General features: G+C 40.2%; 1 protein-coding gene across 1 annotated transcript; it reads left to right on the top strand.

Moving 5' to 3' along the window:
• Window positions 1–4275: 4275 nt before the first annotated feature.
• SLC18B1 (solute carrier family 18 member B1) lies at window positions 4276–21997 on the top strand. The gene is made up of 14 exons (XM_080342825.1): window positions 4276–4394; window positions 4896–5035; window positions 6150–6245; window positions 7915–7988; window positions 8779–8926; window positions 11421–11577; window positions 13078–13214; window positions 14841–14942; window positions 15926–16017; window positions 17264–17359; window positions 18100–18174; window positions 19598–19691; window positions 19790–19836; window positions 21449–21997. Exons 1-14 carry the CDS (start codon window positions 4349–4351, stop codon window positions 21519–21521), a joined length of 1377 nt encoding a protein of 458 aa, XP_080198951.1. The 5' UTR covers window positions 4276–4348; the 3' UTR covers window positions 21522–21997.
• Window positions 21998–23038: the final 1041 nt, after the last annotated feature.

Raw genomic sequence — 23038 nt, 5'->3', positions numbered from 1 at the left:
GGTATACAGTCATGGGGTATGATATGTTTAAGCCAAGGACTGCAGCCCTGTGCTAAGACAGCACTTCTGGTCCACTTGAGAGTGGGTGATCGGGGTAACAAGCAGAGTGCTAGAAAACAAGCTGGCAGATGCAGTGCCAGAGCCTGCCTGGGCTCCAGAGGGCTGACATGGTGTCAGTGTAAATGGCGGCCTGGTGTTTCACTGAGCAGCCAGCCCCACCAAAGGAACTCTGTCCTCTCAAGATTTGCTGATATTATAAACAACATCACATGCTGTCTATAAACTTGGATTTGAGGAGAGAAAGAGTAACCATAAGCTGCTGTCACATGATGATCAAGAATTTGGATTCTCACCAGCCAGCTGTTCTGGGCAATCCATTCAGACTCACCATCTTAGAAACATAGAATCATAGAATTGTTTTGCTTGGAAAAGGCCTTTAAGATCATCAAGTCCAACTGTTCATCTAACACTGGCAAGTCCACCTCTAAACCGTGTCCCTAAGAACCTCACCTACACATCTTTTAAACACCTTCAGGGATGGTGACTCAACAACTTCCCTGGGCGGCCTGTTCAGTGCCCAGTTGTTCAGTGCCTGAAAACCTCACTGCATATATTTAAAAATCCTTTGGTTATAGCTACCACCCTCTGTGCTCTCCATTCAGTTCCTTGACTCCCATTTCTAGCACGGCAGCCTTCCTCTTTTTTCTCCTCTATGATCGAAGTGGCAACTGAACTTGGGGGCTTTTTCAGAAGAGCAGTAGTACTGCAGTGAAGATACGATGGTTCACTCTGTCACAGCCATCCTCTTCCTGCTCCTTTTTGCTTTCTCTATTTCTGTCCTCATCTCTTGCTGTGGTAAACTTTACCTTCACCCTGTACTCACCCTGGCAACCATGATCTATCTTTTCTTCAAAATGCCAGACTCAATGACAGCTTAAGCACCGTGTTGTAAACTTTGGAGACTCAGGAACTGAATAACGAGTAGTTCAGAGAGTGACACAGTATGGTGAGGCAGCCAGGTAGGCAGGTGAAAGTGTCAGTGTCAGTATTACAAACTGCCAAGAAAGGTCCATGACACTAACAAACTCCAAACAATCTGTTCTGAATTTCAGTTCTGAACAATCCTTGCAAAACTTATTTCCCTCTGCCATCTGTTTCTAGAAATACAAAGCTCAGGCATGTGCTATGATTAGATTGCTAATGTCACAAGATAGAATTATCTCATTTTCATTCCCAAACAGACATGATTTCTCAGCCCTGTGGAACATGGAGTTGGAAGCCTTCTTGCAAATAACACCAACACACATTTCACCCTACTCTCCCTAAACAATTATCTTATTAATTTCCTGGTCACACAGTCTGGACAATATGTTCTGTATCATAAATATTTTTTTGTGGAGGGCATGCTATTTTTATCCATTTTCTCACCCTATATCCACAGAAGTCCTGCTCATCAGCCCAGAGGGGCGAGATGTGTATTTCCAAGCATGGTAACGGTTCAGAACAGCCAATCATGTGCTGCTACTCAGGAATGCAAGGGGTGTCTGCATTGAGTTTCAAGTGCCTGGAGGAAGTATGGTGAGACCATTCTGGGGTCTCAGAGAAAGGCCAAGCTATAGCATTTTGGTACAAATTTGGAAAGAAGAAAGACCTTGATGTCATGATAACTGAACAAAAGTTTGCTGGCTTCATTGCCTTCTACAGATTCTGCACTAGACTCTCAAAGGATGTGGTTATCATGTGGTTACATTAGAGTCATTTTAAACTCTTTTCATATACCTGTGTGCAGCCACTGTGACTTCTGGCAAAAGAAATAGTAATATGATGCAAATAAGCACTGGCTAAGTAATTTCTGGATTGTAATGCAAAAGCACTTCTAAGATCTCTACAAATATACAGAACAATAATAAGGACTACATATTCCCACATATGCTGAGCATTTCAGTATGTCCTGAAGGAAGCCGTTCATAAAGAAATTGTTCTTAATATATTTTTTTCTTGTGGACATAAGCAATGGATGTAGATTCTGTTTGCAGTATTTATAAATGCCTAGTGTTCCAAGGCTTGAATTCTACATATTATTTGGGATCTGAAAAGAAAGGTATTTTTTAAAAAGTTGCTGCAGACATGACATAAGTAAGAAAGGCTTGTATGCTTTTAAAAAAATATTTTTGTTAGATTGAAAAACTATCATGACAGTCTGGTAACAAGTGCCAGTACAAATGTTAGCAAATATTTATAGCTATTTTTACAGCTTCCTTCTTGAAAAGATACGAAGAATTAACAAACGTATTCCATCAACCAGTTTCTTCTTACAGTGAGCAGTGCATAAGTAAACTGCACACATAGGGAGTTCATAGCCCTGTTTATTATTGCAGCCACAGCTCATGCTAACCACAGTGCGTTGCTGCTACCTCCCACTCTGCTACTTCACACTCTGTGCCTTCCACTGCACACATTGGCTTTGTGGAAATCTGACTTGATAGGCTTTGTTGGATTAGTCATTGCTGGCATGTAGTTATTCATGAGAGGAAGACTGGTGTTTGAAAGTAGTTGGAAACTGTTGAGGGAGAGTCTAGATTGAAAAGAGCAAGTAGAGTGAAAACCATTTCAGCTCCTGAACATAATTGTCTATCTCTAGACACAAAAATGAAAGCTTTTTTTTCTCTCCACCATTTTTAATCTCTCTCTACAAGTTTATCTTGTTTGCTCCATTCACATGTCATGCTTTGCTTATACCACCTTTTTCTTTTGCCAAACTCAGGATGATTTGCAAGTGCTCTCCCCCCCCCCTTTTTTTTTTTTTGGGGGGGGGGGGGGGGCGGTAAGGCTGTTCAAGGTGCAGTATCAACAAAAAGGATGTACATTTCTCTCTTTTTTTTCTGGAGGCAGGCAGGAAAAGATCAAGGTAGTTTTTAGAGATTTTTTAACTTCACAGCCACAGTAGGTGCCACACACAAGATATTGTCAAAATAGGTTTCGGCAAAGGAATGTGTGGCTGTTGCTCTTCGTGGCTGCTAAATACTTTAAAGTTTTCCTAATTTTATGATAAGAAAGTAACTCTGCTTTTTTCTGTCACATGGAGTGTGGGATTCTAAAATTAGGTACATGGCAACACTTGCTCTGAAATGTCCTTATTATGTGTCTTAATACTATAGCTAGTGAATTGATGGAATACTGATGGCCTAGTTAAAATAGTGCTCCCAAGAAGTAATTACGAATTTTTCTCTTTGTATTCTGTCTTTTATCACATTTTGGTGAAGTCCCCAGCTCCTTCATCACTTTCTTCCCTTCATGACAGGAACTTGTGCCAAAGGCACAAGTGATATCACCTCTTCCTCATAGCCAGCTTGTATTTACTCCTGGGCAGTTTGTAGCTATTAATTCTTGTGACAACTTTGTCATTCAGCTCTTCTGTTACTGTTTTATGGTTCCTGTAACTTGCTGGAGGCTGTGAGGATCATCAGTGATCTTGTTTGTTCTACCAGTCCTAAGAAGCTATCCTGAATCTCCGTTTGGTATGGAAGAAAGATGTGTTAAAGTTCTTTTTAAAAATAAATGGATGCTTATGCTTACAAGGCAAATCAGCAGTCCTACAGTAACTCCCAGTAATGCCTGAAGAATCTTAGTCAAGTTGGTCCAAAGTGGTTAAGGTTTCAGGAAATGTAATTGGGTTAGTCAGCTGTAGCAACACAGAGTCCCTGGAGCTGATGACTCCTTTACCACATAAACTTTGTGGGATGTACCCCTTGGGTCCCTGATGCCAGCTCTCAACAGTCCCTAGCAGTCACAGTAACATATTATTCATAAACTGAGCTAATGTTTTAATACACTTGGGATTTACACTTCTATCATGAGGCTTTTCTAGAACATGTACAGTTCCATTTGTCGGAAACGTCTTTCTTATGTAGAGGTGAGGTACAGTTGTATTCAGCAAATACCACTTGTTCTTGTGACAGCTTTGTCCTCTTACCTGCTTGGTTTTCTTCACCTGTAACTCGTTGCAGCCGCTGTACCAAGATGTGCCAGGTGTGCAGCGTACCCTGAGAGCCACCACGTTATCATCAGACTGCCCAAAGCCCAGCGCCTGCTGTCACCCTGGGTGCTCTCCCCGCCCCGGGCTGGCAATCCCCGCTGGGCACAGCACCCCCAGCCGCTCACCCGCTGCCTCCCGGCAGGGACCGGGGCGGACGCGGCCGGCGGGGCGCCGAGAGCTGCGACCGCCCCCGCAAGCCGAGCATGCTCAGTGGCGGCGGCCGGGGGTGGTGCGGTCCCGGTGCGCTGCCAGCCCGGACGGCGGAACGTGTGGAACCGCGCCGTCCGTTGCGGGCGCGACGTTCCTTCCCCCATGGGCAGCCGGGCGGCGGAGGGCGCGAGTAGCCGGCAGCCCTCAGGTGGGAGGCGGGGAACGCTCTGTGTTTCTCTGGCGGTGGTCGGGGGGCAGCTGCCGCGTCGCGGGCTCTGCCTGCTGCGTCTGGGCCGGCGCTGAAGGGCGGCTCCGCAGCGCCGGAGCCTGCGCTGGGCAAAGGAGCGGGCGTGCGGGCGTGTTTCTCCCCGAGGCTGGCTCCTGCGGTGCCGTACCGGGGCTGTCCCCGGCAGGCGTGCGGTCGCACGGCCGCTGTGCGCCCCGGGGGACGCGCCTGGTGCCGGCTGGAAGCGCGGCGGGGCCGCTCCTGAAAAAGCCCGTGCGCTATCGGGATGGCCGCGGGCAGGTAAGGTGCCGCCTTTATGGCAAAGTCTGCACTCCTGTACGAAGAGGAAAAGTTGTGTGGCTTGATTGAGTTCCTCAGAGCTGGGAGGGTAGAAGTTTTACGGGGTGTTAATTTTCAAACCTGATTTGAAAATTCTAATTCTATCAGTTTGTAACTTTTAGTTTTTTTCTTTTGCATTTTAAGATGATAGTATGCCAGAAGCACCTGGTACAGAATCAAGAAGGCTTACAAGAGAACAGCTATTTACAATGGCTGCAACAGCTTCTATAAACTTCAGTTCAATGATATGCTATTCAATCCTGGGACCCTTTTTCCCTTCAGAGGTAAACCAACAATTTAGCCAGCTGCCCTTTAGATTGTTTTTTGCATGATGAAACTTTTAAAAGGATCTTGAACACTGTGGCACATGTGTGGCTATCTGTAAGCTCTGCGGGAGTCTTCTCAGTTGTGGGAATTCATAGTGATAGCCTGATGTTGGCTAAAATAGGCTAGAGTGTATGTAACGGTGACCTGGATCCTGTCCATGTACTAATTAATCTTCCCTGTGGCTGCAGAGAAGACAGCAAGCCAGTGGTATGAGATAGAAGTTGAAACAAATGCTTGGAGAAGTGAAATAGTTTTGGAGAATAGTGTTGCATAGCAGTTTGGTAGTAGAGCCGAGATTAAAGCTGCCTGTGTCCTGGCTTGTATTTCAGTGCCTTAGCCACTAAATGACTTTTTATTTATAGCTATCTCTCTGTTAACTCATGCTGGGCCATCATTCACTGCATTGAACTCCCTGACCCATCAGCTAGGGGGAGAACGAAATATCTCTGCTTATGTTGGGTAAATACAGTGTTTTAATACAGAATGGGGAGAAAAAAAAAAAAAAAGGTCATGGTGCTTTTGCAGCAGAAATCCGTTTCTCTAATGACTATGTAGTTCCAAAGTATTAACAAAGAAATGTTAAAATTATTTTTGCTCTAAATATTCCTATGTACTACTTGTACCTAAGTGTGTTTTGCCAGTTGGATAAGTCAAAAATTTGCTTGGTGCTTTTTATGGGAAAGCATGATACATTGAAGATAAGAGGTATCTCGGCTCACTGCCCTCTCAGCATGCAAGGGATCAAAGCTCTGTAGCTAGCTCTTTTGCATGCCAGCTGAAGCCACCTGTATAAAGTCTGGTGACCTGTTCAATAGTTCAGCAAACAGCACCGTGTTTCTGTTCCTTGAGGAATGACTATTGCTTTTCCTTTGATATTGTATAGCTTAAACAGAAGTGCAACATGTCTTAAAATTGCTATGTTGTTACCTTATGAGCCCTTACTGCCTTTGAGAAAGGAAAATGTTTTGTAACTGCACTGATGGAGCATTTAAAAAAATTGAAATGTACAAGGCATGCATGTTACCTCAAGAATTTGCCTCCATCTTTACACAGTTGTGATCTTCTTTGCAGGCAGAAAAAAAGGATGCCAGTAGCAGTGTTGTTGGCCTGATTTTTGGATGTTTTGCTTTGGTCAATTTCTTGTCATCTTTAGTCTTGGGAAATTATGTAAGTATGATTGAAGCTGTAACTTATTTCTGTGATGTTATGGGTTGGTATATGAAGACAGTTCTCTGAGGCTGAGAAAAGCAATGTCTCTCTTCAGTGGCACTGCTGCAGGCTTGTGTCTGCAGTAACTGGAACCTGGCCATTCGGTTGGAATCTGCTCTATGTCTTGTCAGTACAACTTAAAAGTTACTCTTCTACAGCACTTGAGGGTGGTGGACCTCCAGCTGTTTTGTTTTATCTCATTAACTGTTCTGTTGTCTTCAGAGTAATCTGCTGAACAATTCTCCTTTCTTTTATCTCCTTTCTCCCTACCCCCCATTTTAGTTACTGCACTTATTTATATATTTTGTTTGCCTTCTTAAGGTGTATGGGTTTGTTGTGTTTTGGGTTTTTTTTTCTGTTTTTGTTTTTTGTTTGTTTGTGGGTTGTTTTTTTTTTTTTTTTTCTTTAGTTAGTTGCACCCCTTCTTTTCTGGTATGTTGTCTTTTGCTTAACATTTCCTCCTGTAATGACTCTTGGCTGCTTAATTTGGTTTCCACTTCATTACATAGCAATATTAGATAAGTGTCTCTAGTTCTTGCAGCTTCAGTTTTCCCACTGATTCAGGACTTTTCTCATGCTGGAGAAATTACTAATAAATTATATAGCAATTTGTTTATATGCTGGAGCACTGCTGTACATGCATTTTTGGCTAGGGCTACTGAAGATCATACCCTAAGTTGGGGTTGCTGCAGTGTCTTTACTGACCCCATGGTGGATGATTTTCTCTGGTGGTGAGGTGGCTCATCAAGGTGTCACACAAGTGCCTTTGGTAAGTCCAGTCACGATGCCTGTGATTATGGTATGACCCTCACCAAAGTATTGTGCCGGGGGAGAGAGGATGAGCACACCATCCTCACTGCAGCTGGGTGAAGTGAGCACCAATAGCAGTGAACAGTCCAGCAATCAAAAATCCTGATGGTTTCAGTGAAACTCTGCAAAATATGGACTTCGGTAATGATGGTTGAAACACAGGAACTTTGTCCAGACCTGAATAAGAAAGGAGTCTGAAATACCTGCTTCTCTTAGGGGAAGTTACAGAACAGAATTAGAAGCTCAGAGTTAATTTGTTACAGGATTGAGTTAGCTTTATGGAGTGGTTCTTGTTGTCCTTCACCCTGGTGATGGAGCCTTAAATGAAGGAAGGTGGGGGTCCTTTGCCTCATAATGAATGGAGAAGCCTGAAGCTACCATGCTTCCTATGCCAAAGCTTTGTGCTATTAAGGGTTGTGATAAGTTTGCTTAAAAATCAGGTTCTACGGACGCTCCTGAGCCAGATATTGCTGACTTGGCATCAGTGGCACTGCTGGAGGGGGTATGCATTACTTTCTGTTTGTTTATAGCAAGGAACGCTGCTGTAAACTGCTGCTCTGCAGAAGCTGCAGCATGGCACTGTGAAATGGTTAACTGCAGCATTGTCTTACCGTTCTGAAAACTGGGTTAAGTCACTTAACCGTTTAGAATATTTTTAGGTTCAGTACTGCATGAAGGAAAACCAACAGGAGCAGTATCTCCAGATCTTTTAGTCACATATGCCCATAATGTTTTGATTTCTTAACAATAAATTACTTTGAAAGATTTTTGATTTAGGCTTGAACTAATAATATGTAAAATGGTATTTAATTTACAGCTTACACATATTGGAGCAAAATTCATGTTTGTGGCAGGGATGTTTGTTTCAGGATGTGTGACCATTCTGTTTGGGTGAGTAATTTTTTTGTTTGTTTGTTTTGTTGTATTTGTCATGTAAACATTGTCATCCGTATGAAAAGATGGACACAAAACAAAAGTAGAAACTCTTGGGCATGTTTTGGGTGTTGGTTAGGTCACCTAACTTTTTGCGTCTTTATTTTTCAACTGTCCCATGTAAAGCAGAATGAACGCTTGTCCCTATCAGTAGGTTTCAAAGCCTATTTAGTACTTTGAAAGCAAAGGAGGAAGATTCTACGTATTGAAATAACTACCATAGTTGATGAACAGCAATAAGTCTGTCAAAGTGCAGCAATAACAGAATTATTTATGCGTAATGTTTTAATTAGTCTTTTCTTAAAAATATGGAGTGCAAACGAGAAGCTTTACCTGGCAGGCAGAGAAGCTAAGCCACTCATTTTAGCAAGATAAAAGTTTTATTAAAAATGAAGGAAGCTCTTACTAGGTAGTTGTAACTCATTGCATTGAAGTCCTTGCACAGTTGCTTGGAAAAGCTGTGAAATACAACAGAAGATGGCTTTGGAATTTTTCACAGGTTAGATTTTTTTGTGCTCTTTCTACCACCAATGAAAGGGAAAAAGGGGAAAGCTGCCAGAAATAGTTTGGTAGAGTTTGTGTGACTTCACTGATGCTTTCCAAAAAGATGTGGCAATTGAAAGCATTGAGTGTCTCATAGCTATGTCTTTTAATAAGTAAGAAATTATGCTTCAGGGCCTTTTGTAGATGACTTGATGCATCCTCAGAGTTCTTCATTTATGTGGTGGTTTGTTTGTTTTGTTTTCAGAATGTTGGACAAGGTGCCAAGTGGGCCAATGTTCATCGGTTTGTGCTTTTTAGTAAGAGCAATGGATGCAGTAGGTTTTGCAGCAGCAATGACAGCATCATCTTCAATCCTTGCAAAGGCATTTCCCAGTAATATAGCTACTGTCCTGGTAAGTGCAAAAAACAACGTTACAGCTAGGTACCTGCAACATGATAAATTGCCAGTAGGCAGCCTAAAACTAGGTGGAAAAAATCTGCTGTGTCATATGCAGGGCGTATTTGAAATAAACACAATGTTTGTAATCTGGAATCACAGTCCTGGAACAAGTTTAGACCCTAGCACAACTCCGATTAGATATAAATTAAGCAGTATGTATCAGTTGCTTATGTTGTGAAAACAGCTGAGGATTGATGGCAATAGTTTTCTCTTCAGGTGAAATCAGACTATTAAAATACTAGTACAACTTTTAGTGACTACTGCTACATGGATACTAAGAATCCTTGTGGGTTGATTCAGTAAATTTGATTAATTCATTCAAATACTATTGATTTAAATGAATGAAAGATGCAAAACTGGAAACTTTTATTTTTCTAATCTATTGATGCAAGTGATGCATGAGGAGAGCTAGAACGTCTTGAAATCTGGCCATCAACAACTCATTTCAATTAGAGATATTACCCTTATTTGTTTGTGTTTTATGGTGTTAGGAAAAAAAAGAAGTTTTGTATATAATAACATACTGCTTTTTTTTTTTTTTTTCCGCCCCAAGAAATTCTGTTTTTAAGTCAAATATAGCCTGACAGAAATAACTGGGTTAAACTTTAATGAGTGAACAAATGTTAAGAAAATCCTTCAGAACATTTAATAAAATGGAAACAGTGCTTTTATTAATATTGTTGCTAAGCTGCATAATTACCTCTATAAATAAATGTCTCTAAAAAGATGACCTCCGAAGTAGCAAAAAGTGACTAAATTGCATGTACAGTGAGCAGCTGGCAGTTTTTTTGGAAGACAGGTTATACATTGTAGTTGTTTTGGATATATTCAGTCAGTAAGGCTAAAGTTTGCTGTTTGCATGATTTAAAATGTAACTTAATAGGTAAGTAAAGTAACCTTGACTTAAAGGGACTTAGTTATCTGTTGTATAAGACGACTTTAAAATAAATTAAATTTTGTGGTGGCAGCACAATAAACCTGAGCAGAGCTGAAAATGTTATGTGGGGATGAAGGTCACCTCAAGACCAGGATCAAAACCACTACACAGCTGTGGTGTGGTAGCTACCTTTGTTTAAAATCTAGAAAGGGTGCTGTCAGAAGACAGATCACTTTTAAAAATTGGTCTGCTGTATTATATACTCTGATATCTTGTTCTGCATGAGACTAAATGCTTTTCAGATTCATTCATGTAGAGTTACTGTCCTTAAACAGACAGGATGGAGAGTTCTTGTTACTGTGAGCTCTGCTCATGACAGAGGCAGGAGGCAGAAGGAAGAGTCGATTAGTTAAAGCAAGGTGCCTCCTGTGTTAAAATCATAAAGCCTGAAGGAATGGATGAGGGATTTTTAACATTGTTTTCCATTGCCCTTCTTGATAGTGCTAGATACTGAGAAATACTTTTTCTTTCCTTACCCTTTTGGTACCAGTTTTCAGCCCACCTTTTACCCCTTGGGTACCCTAGAGCATGATTGGGGAAGTTATTAAATGTAGACATGTCAGCCTTGCTGAAGTGAAAAGTTCAGCATCTGTCAACATGATCGCTCTGTTGGAGGAGGTATGAGCTTCAGAACAAAAGCAATATCAGTTTTTTTACAATATCAGACTTACCCTATTCTCCCCTGATCTGCAGTAATGCAAAGCCTCAGCTTCTCTCCCTCCCCAATAATTAATAATTCATTAACTTAGAAGGGCTAAATGATGTACAGCCTAACTTGAAGTCCCACCATTCATAAATATTTGTTATAGTTGGTAAGAAACACAAGTAAAAGCATTATTTGGATGCAGTTATGTTAACTCATGAGCCTTCTATGTGTTGAAGTTCACCAAAATGTCTCAAATCTATCTAGAACGGTTTTTAAGGACTTGCTAGTCATATGCTGTTGCTAATTATTCCTTTTCCTAGGAAAGGAAAAGGCTGGGACCCTAGACTGACCTACGGTAAAGAACTTGCATGTTGCTGACTGTGCCCACTCTTGGGCCACTCTGACTTGTATCAGTAAAGTTACAGATGAGGATGAATCCCTGTACCATCTTCCTGGGTCCCAAAAGTTAGCAAAACTGTAACTGTAAGCAGTGATTACCACCAGCTACTACTTGTTAAAAGAGGGTGGTCTAAACACTGATTAGTCAAGTATTGAGGCCGATGTTGACAGTGGTAACTATGATTAAACACAATATTTAAGTGTAACTGTATTATTGTACTTTTGAAAATTATTATCTTATAAAAGGTGGCAGATTATGAAATTATAGCTAATATAATCTGAGTTATCCCCACTGTGGTTTCACTGTTGTCTCCTACCCCTAGTCAGTAAATTCAAGTGGTCAGTTATGGACAGAAAGCTTTAACATGTATCTCATCCCATGGCATAATGACCCATCCGAGTTGGTTGATTTTTTTTTTTTTTTTTTTATTATTTGTTTTTCTTGCTTTATTTTTCCTCCTTTAGGGCAGCCTTGAAATTTTTACAGGACTTGGACTGGTGCTGGGCCCACCTTTAGGTGGCTTTTTGTATCAATCATTTGGTTATGAGATCCCTTTCATTACACTGGGATGCATAGTGTTGACCTTGGTGCCTGTGAATATGTGCATATTACCAAAATACGGTAAGCACCCTTCTTCCTGCTTCCTTCACTCACCTTTATTTCTCATATATATAACTGTGTTTTAGGAAAATATCAGTTTCTGGAGTCTTATCCAACTCAGAAGGGAAAGCTTCAGCTGAATCAACTTGTGATCTTGATCAGGCTCTTGTTTTAATGTGAAATTAATGCGTGCAGATGGCCTGGAATGAATCCAACATCTCATGCCCATCTCTGCAAACACTAAGAACTCTGTGTGAAACTGAACCAAGATAAATTTTTGTTTTCTTTTGCCTCTTTAGTTTCAGGGCTTGTGAAGTATCCGTTGTATCTTCTTAGTGTCAGTTTGTTATTGCAGCTAGTTGAAGAAAAGCTGGAGATAGAGATCTATTTTTTTTTTTCACCTTGAACAAAGTAACTTAACAGGTTTGTGAGGTTAATAGTGGGGGGGGAAAGCAGAATTATAGGGTGAACAAAACAGGTTTATTTGTACTGAATGGTTCAAGATCTGATTAATGTGAAGTAATGTTAAAATTAATAAATGGGATGTTTAACTAAAGTGCTGGAGGTCATAAATTTTATTACATTTTAGATAGACCTGTTTGGACATAAAGTTAACTTGAAGATAAATCTTCACACAAGATCATAATTGCAAGGTTGCAGTTCTGATAGTCTTTTCTATTTAAAAAGCGACTTTTAAACACAGTGGGTGTTTGTTTTCTCTTTTCCTATTAAATTCAAAAACCTTGGAGAATAACCTCATGTATGCTGGCTTGTAGAAGAAACTTAGTCGTTAACCACGTGCTGCTACTACTGGCCTCCCCACCACCTCCATAAGCTTGGAAATTGTATGGACTCATGACATTACTAGCCAATTTGAAGCTACAATAAATAAATGTTAGCTCTGAGCTGGTGGATGCTAATGAATGAAAGTTAGTTCCATGTATACTTTGAGACCATATTTGACTAGTAGAGTACCATCAGCATTGGAGGAAAGCATGACTTAGAAATGACACGTAACCATGACATCTGAAAGAACTGAACAAACAAACAAATTAAACACATAGGAGATCCGCATGACTGGCTGCTTAAAAATTTGGACAAATCTGAACTGATAAATAGCAATCTTTTTATTTTACTCTCAAAGCATGTTTCTTTCAATATGAATTGTTGCTTGTGTTTGTTTTAAGTTGAGATTTTCATTGCGTAAGCGCTAGTGGAGAAGTAGCTGTACTTTCATGTAATTGGGAGTAGTACATACTTTTGTTCTTTTTTAAGTTGAGGATTTGCAGTATTGGAATCTAAACTGTCTACTCTTCTTTTATTCACCTCTCAAATTTGAGGTTTTGATATAAAAAATAGTGTAGTACATAATGGTCTACTATTGACTTTCATTTGTTAGATAACAAGAGTAAAAGGACTAGAAAAAGGGAAATACTGATTTATTTTCTGAAGCAAGAAGATCAACCATGAGCTTATGCTGCTGAAAGTAATGCAATTTGCCTCCCTTTTTTCTTGAAACAGATTCAATCCCTAGCAAAGACTCCTTTTGGAAGCTAGTTCTTCTGCCGAAAGTCTTACTTCTCTGTCTTACTATATTTTCTCTAAGTGCATGCTTGGGCTTTTTGGATCCCACAATGTCTCTATTTATTCTAAAGCAGGTAAGTCCTGTTAACATGCAGGGGAAACCTGACTTGCTAAGTAGTAATTAACTGGTTATAGATGTGGTTTAAATATCCCAAACAAAATGAAGCCTTATCAAAATACACTGCTCTAATTAGCTGTTAATAACTTGTTTTCCACGGTATTGACAAATCACAGCTTCTGTTTACACCATCTGCTGTGGCTGGGTCTCTGTAACTTTGAGAATGAGGAAATATAGGGCCTTTAAAACACACGTTTTTTCCACTTAATTGGCTTTCACCTGCAAAGTGCCTTCTCTGAACAGGGCATAATTGCTGGTTTTGTAGACTAGGGACTTTTTCCTCCTTTCTGAAAGCAAAAATTGCACCAGTCATTTACAGCTTGTATCTCTTGATGTGGATATTTAGTGCATAAACTGATTTCAACTATGTAGCCTGCCAGGTGACTCCTTCACTCACTCATTAAAAAAACAAATGCTGTTTTATTTATTTATTTTTAATTTAATTTAGTATTTATTAATTTGTTTCCTACTTAATTGCTTTTATTTATTTTCCCCATGGTGTTTATGGTAATGAATTTGAAGTAAACAGTTTATGATGCTGTTCCTGTGTGAAATTAAGCAATGCTTTTTGAGTGGTTTATTTATTAATTGTTTTTCCAGGGAATAGCATTTCAAATGTTGTAGTGCTCCTACTTTCCCTCTGTCTAGTCCAGCATGTAGAGCACTCATTCAGGGTGGAGGTAACTTAGTGCTAACCTCTGCCATCAAAGGAGATGTGAATGTATGTGTTCCACCATCCAGGAGCGTTTTGTGATTATCCCACTGTAGAATATTCTACACTGGTGTGGCTCTTCTGCTTTCCCTTTGCTCTGTGCTAAGAGCTACTTGCCATGAAAGGGTTTTAGCCTAATTGGCTAGGTGTTCTAGTCACTAAATTAGAGTTACTATCATGTGCCTGCAATATGGCAAGGAAATAGTGAATATTTACATAGCCCATGGCACATGAAATATCTTGGAATTCCTTCTAACTGATAGTTAAAGCACTCATTTGGAAAGTAGTATGCTTTTGGTTCATTACACATTTTGTTTCAATACAGAAATGTGATTGCATTAGGAGAATATAGACCTCAGAGTTTTTCAAAAGGCCTCTTACTCATAAAAATCCTCCTTTGGTTGAAAAGCCAGAGCTGTGTTTTATAGCACTGCTTAGATTAAGATGCACTGATTAGCAGTGGCTGACTACTGTATTTATGCTTTTCTAAGTGGAAATATAATTGGATGGGATAAGTAAAGATTAAATGCATCTAAATTCCAGTGTCTGTAGTGTCTGTTTCAAATGTGCCAGTATTCATGTTAGAATCCAGTGTGCTGGCATAGGGGCATAGAATAATCTTTCCTCCTGAGATAATTCAGTCTTTTCTGAGTACATTTATGTCAGGTGTTTTAATTCCATGCCTAGAAATATAAGTGAAGGAAACCGAAGCTCCGCTGTTGACATCAAATACTTGAAAAGCCTCTGTATGGTATCAGTAAGATACTTAAAATCATGCATTTCAGTATTTTGACCTAAAATGTAATTCTTGCATTGTCCTGTAATTAATGTGGCATATATGGTTTGGTTTTGTGCTTTATCTTCCAATAGTTCAAACTCCCAGCTGGTTATGTGGGCTTGGTATTCCTTGGTTTGGCGCTCTCGTACTCCCTGGCTTCTCCCCTCCTTGGATTCCTAAGTGACAAACTGCCAGTGAGTACTACTCTGCTGTTTCTGCAGGGTTGTCAAGCACTCTGTGCATTTAGTTAAAACTGGGAGACTTCTCATATTGAAGCAATGGAGGTAGGCCTGGTCCTGCAAGGGGATTTGCCGTTCATGACCTTGCATGTGCACTGAATACTGCCCGCTTGAAGGTCTCTTTTGCAAGGTCCAGGTAATGTCCAAAACAGTAAAGGATGTCAGACAAGTATCCTGCAGCTGGAATGTATTGAGCTTTTCCAGTGGACTCAGCACAATCTAGTTCCAGCCAATATGGAATGGAGTGTAGGAAAACATGTCCCAATTATTCATGGTTTTATTCACAACTAATTCTATCAGCTTTTGAGAAGAGGAGTGAAATTGTTCAGGTTAGCTGTATTGAGTTTGTCTCTTAAAAAGTGTAATATCCAAATTAAGTCATCACACCGACTGACTATCGTTCTCTAGCTCTTAACTGCACCATAGAAAGACTTCGACAGTGATATACCCAAAACTGGCTGGTTTACAATCACTGCTAATTGATCAAAGAAACTTACACTTTGAATACTTGGAATGAAGGACAATGCCGGTTTTCTGACACGTTTGTTTTTTTTTCCCCAACACAAACTAATAGTGGCCTTTGTACATGAGAATTACATGCAATGCTACATTATATTTCTTATACCAAAGAAGAGTAAGATATAAAATACTTTGCTAACAGAAAAGCACCCTTACTCAGTGTCCTGAAGAATTTCTGTATTAAGCAGCGGCTGCCAGGGATTGCATTGGTGGCAAGGAAACATGAATTCAGCATTTCTTCATGATGTTCAGAACTGACAGAGGAATTGTGAATTCCCAGTTTGTGTGTAGTGATGTTCTTTACAGGACACATACTTTTCAGAAGGCGAAGATTTAGAAGAGAGGTATTAAGAAAGACAAAATAGTTACATTGCAAATTCACATCTTTAAATTATGCACTTCTTCATTTTCTTTCACAGCACCTCAGGAAATGGTTGCTGATAATTGGAAGCTTAATGACAGCAGTGTCCTTTTTCATGTTAGGACCTGCTCCCGTGCTGCACATTGAAAGGTACAGAACTGCCTCTTCTTGAACCTGTCCCTTTATGTGATGTTCTTGTGATATGTATCATGACCATAGCTATGTATGTCTATGATTAGCACCTCTGAGCATGAAACAGGGGTCTGTTGGTTTGGTTTTTTGGGGTTTTGTTTGTTTGGTTTTGTTTGTTTGTTTTTGTTGTTTGTTTGTTTTCTTTTTTTTTTTTTTAACATGAGGCTTTGAATATAAATCAGTGGAAGCATCTGAAAATTGAGATTTTACAACTTTGTAAAATAGATCCATTTACTTTTTACTGTTAGTATGTTTGCTCATGTTAATGTGTGTGGTGGGAAGAATGCTGCTTTTTATTTTTCTTTCCTCCAAATTCTGTGTCATTTTGAGTGCAGCAAAACAAAGCACTCTCTGTTTTATTTTCCAGTGTTCTCTGTTTCATCAGTGTTTCTTAGTTATGGGCTTCATTTGCATGGCTGTACAGGAGTATTGATTTTTCTTCTCTCCATATATAGATTACTGAGGAGAATGCCAGGTTATAGCTTTATTTTCAGCTAGCTAAATAAGACAATGCATGTTGCATGTGAACCCTGTGTTGGCCTATCTCTCAAGTTAATTCACAGCAAAACACTCTGCTACATTTACAGAACAGCTGTACAGTCCTTTTGTCCTGGGTTATATACTCTGTTAGAGATGATTATAGGCTTGCTGATGTGCAGAATTAGTAAACTCTTCTTGACTTCTAATTTTTAAAGAAGATTTTTAAAGATTTGAAACTGGTGAGATAGTACGTTTGAGTTGGTGAGAAAAATAAATCAGTAAAATATTCAACATTCTTTAGCTAAGTCTGTTTGGTTATTAGGCTACAAAATTTTAGCTACAAATCCTTCACTTGTGCAACAAACCATGTCTGGAGCTTGGACATAGGTATTGCTGAGTTATGCTCACCTGTCTACCTCTTCTCTATGTGCTCCTCTTAAAATGAGCTATATTTGATGAGGAAATATTTAATTTGAGCACAGGATTTTCAGATTCTTGCACAAAGATTGTTGTGGGTGGGTTGCTTTTTTTTGTTTGTTTGTTTTGAAAATACAGTTCTATGCTTAAAGAAAGTCTTAGAGTTCAATCAGAGTTCTTTTTGGCTTCAAGTAATCTAATTTTCTGGTCAGTCACAGAGAGCTCATATAACAGCCTTCACTCAAATGGGGTCTTTATTTGAAAAGAGTCTTCAGCAGCTAACTTCTTTTAAATGCCTCTTTTTCAGTCAGCTGTGGATGTTTGTGCTAATGCTGGTTTTGCTTGGGTTTTCCATTGGCATGAGTGCTATCCCAGTGTTTCCAGAGATACTGCACTGTGCATAGTAAGTGACTCAGTCCAACACATAGTTCATGTTACTGACAGTAGGAAACTGCAACTGATTTTCAGCAGTGAATATGAAATGGGGTTTTGGTGTGGCTTTTTGCCCTCCTCTTTGAGACAAAGGCAACAAGTAACACTAAAATGTTCCTGTGACTTTTGTTGTCTTAGTTTTTTTCTGACTGAGCAGCCCAGTCATTATACTCCAAATATAATTTTGTAAATGTTGTTTATCTCAGTACTATGGACACGTTGAAGTCTATCAGACTGTGGGACCCATAGCATGGGGTGACATGTGTGTGATTTCATATACATGGGATTTATTTCAGCTTCTGAAGGCAATTCATAGCAAGCATCTTTCACTGGATTTTCAGGCTGCATTTGCTTTAACAGCTGCATCTACAGGAGTCGTACTTGCTCAAAGTACAAGGTCTGTAATGTGGCTTGGCAGCAATGACCTGGAAGGGTCTTGATTTACTCTTATTAGTATGTTCCCCTTGGAACAAGGTCTTCTTAAAAGCCACCTGTCACATCATAGGTGAGGAGCAGAACCGCAGTCCTTCAGAGAGGCAGTGAAGAACAAAGTACTGACTAAACAGACATGATTCCACTGTACTCTTTTGCTTGTTAACTGTTTATGTTGGTAGTAAATTGAAAGGAGGGTAAAAAGCTCTCTATAGGGAAGGCTATAGACTGAAACACAATATTTTATTATACTACTCTACCTGGTCTGTCTTTTTGCAGTGAGAATGGATTTGAAGAAGGTCTGAGTCTGCTGGGACTGGTGTCTGGGCTCTTCAATGCCACCTGGTCCCTTGGGTAGGTACACGATCACGTATTTGTAAACTAGGAGTGTTTGGTTGTTTTGCGCTATTGCCACATGAAATCTTGCTGCATTACGACCAGAAGTCTTGCATTGCAGCCCTTGTGTTGACCTTGATTCAAGAGGTTCTTGCTAAACAGGTGCCTCATGGACATGTTTTAGCAAAGCTTTTTACCCAACAAAGGAATAGACTCTGAACTTGTCTTCCTTGAAATATATAGCCCTGCATATCAAAAGCTGCAGTGATTAAGTGGATGTTAGCATGCACTTCTGTGTGATTATTTTTGTTGAGACTGAAATAAAAGCTTAATATAGAGAGAGGTGGACCCTAATATATTTATAAAGCTAAGTCTACCCACATGGTATCTGCTCCTGACTATTTCTCTTTTCCCTTTTTCATTTTCCACATTTCCTCCTTTTGTCTGGGACAGCTTAAGGTAGAATCTTCTCTTTCAGCCACAGCCATTATTTATGGTTGTGAGTGTATTTGTGTTTATTATCCAGTGGTCATCACAGAAATAAGTGAAAGGTACTGCTGGCTGAGTGAAGCTTCAGAGTTGTCACTCAATGTGAAGTTACAGAGTTCCCCTATTGACATTCACTTCCAGGATATTTTTATCTGCCCCTGGAGTCCTCTGTGCCTGCAGGTGGATTTCAGTGGTATGAATTTGCACCATTTTTCCAAGCTAATTGATGTTCTAGCTGTCCTGTTTATTTGGTGTAGAGTTCAGTACAGATATAGGTTTTATGAAGTTACCAAACCACAGTTTTATGCTGTTATCAAACATGGTTTTATTATGTGACTTGCTTCCAGGAAATCTCTCTAGTTTTATGCAGTTTTGTCCCTTTCTGTAGTGAGGTAGCTTATAATGTAAAATGTTTCATAAAGTGACAACAGTTACATAACCTTTCATGGCCTTCTTAGACAGGCATGAAGGTGCAGGGCAGTTACATACAGCTCAACCTTGCAGTGACCACATCTGTCACAGTGTGCCTTCCCATCTGTCTATATCCATCAGTATTTTGCCTTGACATTTGAAAGGTTTACATTTTGAGGGATGAGAGTTTAAGTTTCTTTTATGGTAGAATTGATTGGTGTAGATGTCCTGTTAGAATATGGTCCTAAATGGGGCCTCTAAGCCATTCCAGATACAGAAAAAAGTGTATTCAGCTTTCTGATATGGATCCTATTTGTGGCTGAAGAGGTAACTAGACAGGTTTACTGGGGCCATGGCAAACAAAGAATTAGTACTTATTGTGGATTATAGGAAAGTTAGGTCTGTAGAAGACAATCTCTTTGACAGATGAGAGAGAATCAGAGGAAGGAGGCAACAAAACACAATAAAAAAAGTTGTCTGAGAATATGATATGTTATCTTTTTTGTTTGGGATGCCAATACCTCATTTTGATATTTTGCAGGGCATTTACAGGTCCAACTCTGGGAGGATTTCTAACTGAAAAGCTGGGTTTTGAATGGGCCTCAGCCATCCAAGGAGGATGGGCACTGTTAACTGTAAGTAATTACACATTTTTTTGCTTTTTATATCTATTGCAATTATGAGCTATTGCATAACCTTATTTTAACAATTGTAACTGACTGTTTCTTCAAAGGGTCTTGTTACTGCAGTATTCTATATCACTGAGGCAACAAGGAGAAGGTATGCTGAGATATTTTTTCTTTATTTTACTTGCAGCCATATAAAGCCAAACCATTGAAAGCTGTGCTTCCGTTTTTTCCTCACTATCAACCTGATAAGAATGACAAGATAAGCAGTAAAACTATAGCTTAAATACTTTGTCTGTATGCTTTCCTAAATCCCTACTGGCCTAAACAGAGACCTAAACCGGGCAGTGCCTGTTTTATACAAGCAAGAGGACTGTGGCATTAATGAGCAAGCTTTACTGATGATTCTTCCAGGAGGGTGTCTGTGAGCTGGAATTGGCTGGGTGGTTGCATCCAGAGTGTAGTGGTCAATGTCTCGATGTCCAGATGGAGATCAGTAACAAGCAGTATCCTTCAGGGTTCTGTATTGGGACCAGTGTTGTTTGATATCTTCACCAGTGACATAGACAGTGGGATGAGTGCACCCTCAGCAAGTTTGCAGATGACACCAAGCTGAGTGGTGTGGTTGACATGCCTGAGGGACGGGATGCCATCCAGAGGGACCTGGACAAGCTTGAGAAGTGGGCCCATGCAAACCTCATGGGGTTCAAAAAGGCCAAGTGCAAGGTCCTGCGCCTGAGTCAGGGCAACCCCCGGTATCAATACAGGCTGGGGCATGAAGGGATTGAGAGTAACCCTGTGGAGAAGGACTTTGGGGTACTTGTGGATAAGAGATTGGACATGAGCTGGCAATGGGCACTTGCAGCCCAGAAGGCAAATTTTATCTTGGGCTGCATCTAAAGGAGTGTAGCCAGCGGGTCAAGGAAGATGATTCTGTCCCTCTGCTCTGCTCTGATGAGACCCCACCTGCATCCATCTCTGGAGCTGTCAGTAGAGGAAAGACATGGACCTGTTGGAGAGGCTCCAGAGGAAAGCCACAAAAATGATCAGAAGCCTGGAAAACCTCTCCTGTGAGGGCAGGCTGAGAGAGTTGGGGTTGTTCAGCCTGGAGAAGTCTTCAGGGAGATCTTATTGTGGCCTTTCAGTACTTAAAGGGGGCTTATAAGAAAGATAAGGACAGACTTCTAGCAGGGCCTGTTGCGATGGGACAAGGGATAATGGTTTTAAACTAAAATAAGGGAGATTCAGACTAGACATAAGGATGAAAATTTTTACAATGAGGGTGGTGAAACACTGGAACAGGATCCCTGGAAACATGAAGGTCAGGTTTGACAGGACTTTGAGCAACTTGATCTAGTTGAAGGTCTGGTTGAATGACCATCCCTGGAGGTGTTTAAAAGACTCATAGATAAGCTGCTTAGGGACATGATTGAGTTACAGTGGTAGGTTAACAGTTGGACATGCTGATCTTTTGGTTTTGCAACCAAAATGATTCTATGATACTGTGATTCTAAGATGTCTATGCTTACTGCAAGGGATTGGACTAGATGACCTTTAAAGGTCACTTCCAAACCAAAATTTTCTGTGAAATGATAGGTATGAAAGCAATACTACGTGGTTCTGTGCAACAGTGGGGAACCAAATCCAGTGGTCCACACAGCTCTTTCCACATAATGTGTGGCTTTACGTGCTATAATGTCGGTATTGCATAGAAGTATCTAGAGAATATTAAATTGCTTTCTTCCTTCCTTTCTTTGTGCAAACAGTTCCAGTTCCAGCCTGCGAAATCCTCCTGGTAATAATGAAGAAAGAAGTCATCTGATGGGCAGTGAAACATAGCCAGGAATACTTTCAGTTCTCTGTTTACTATTGTGGTTTAACCTAGTGCTGAGATGAGTGGACTTCAGTCACCACCCCTGGAGGTGTTTAAAAGACATGTAGATGGGGTTCTTAGGAGCATGGTTTAGAGGTGGACTTGGCAGTATTAGGTTAACAGTTGGACTTGATGATCTTAAAGGTCTTTTCCAACCAGAACAATTCTATGGTTCTGTTCTATGATTATTAATGGAGGTGGAATGAATAACTGTAGTGAATAACCAGCTGTGGTTTAATTGTAGCTGTGTGTTTTGAAACACTAAACACCGACTGCCTTTCTTTTGGGGAGACATCATGTGGATTGGCTGAAGTGATGAGTAACTCTCAGATGTCAGCCTGTTTAATTGTGTTCCATGTACAGTGCACCACTGTATGTGAAGAGGTGTGTTTTCAAACGTCTGGTTTCTATATGTGAGCCTGCTGTGCATTATTCTTGGGTAGAGCTACTATTTCGCTACCATAATTTTCCATGTTTTTAAAAGAAAGTACCTTATCTTGTAATACTTCAATAACATAAAATGTTCAAAACAGAATTTGAAATGACAAAGCATTAAGCGCAAAATTGTTTTCAGTAAAGAAACTTTTTTTTCCTAAGTTCTGTGAATTTTCTTAGACAACAAGAGTCTAAAGATCTTTGTGTTTACCAGCACTTGTATTATCTTGAAAGTGCCTGAAAACAAGAGGCCAAGGTAATGAAGAGAAGACTTCGTCAGCCCTGGAGGAGACTTGGCATTGTGTGTGTATGTGTGTATACATACATGCACAGACATATATATGTTTGTATTGTATATTAGGACTCAGCTTTGTGTGTGTGTGAGATCTGTTTTACTAATAAATGCCAGCTGGAATGTTTGTACTAATTGCCTTTGCAACAGTAGATTTATCAAAAGTCTAGGGCTACTATTTTCCAACAATGGGAAATAAAAAATAATCTCCTCACCTTCTCCAGATGCTCAGCAAAAAAATCCCTCAAGGAGAACTGAGACAAAGGCATGCCTGGCAAACTCATGCTCACTTCTTGACCTCGGTTTTGTTGAAAGTCTTTCAATTTATCCTTCAGCCCAGAGCAAGGTCCTAGAAGGGATTCTCTGTGCAACCCATTTTTCCCTAAGAAATATGGTCTAGCCCTAACAATTTCCAAACTATTTCTTTTGTGAGTAGCTACTGGAATTTACATGAGAAATACTTCTTTCTCTGCCAGAGCTCTTTTTGGGGAACTAGCAAGAGCTGCTCTTGTAGCCAGCGGAACTGTGAAGCATCAGGGTACCAAAGGGCAGGCTTCCCCGGGAATGTCCTGGCAATAGCTCTTTCCTTTTGTATCTGGTGTTAGACTTTCCTGAAACCGGGAATGTACAGCTCAACCTATTACAAAATGCCAGTGCCAATGTTGAGGCAGGTGAGAAGGAGCTAAAAGGTCTGGAGATAGATAGAAGGTGCACAAGATGCAAATCTGTGGATGTGAGACTTAATTAGCTCTTTGT

The sequence above is a fragment of the Nesoenas mayeri genome, assembly GCF_963082525.1.
Source record: "Nesoenas mayeri genome assembly, chromosome: 3".
In the NCBI taxonomy this organism is placed as follows: Eukaryota; Metazoa; Chordata; class Aves; order Columbiformes; family Columbidae; genus Nesoenas; species Nesoenas mayeri.
This window is presented reverse-complemented; position numbering and strand designations above follow the sequence as displayed.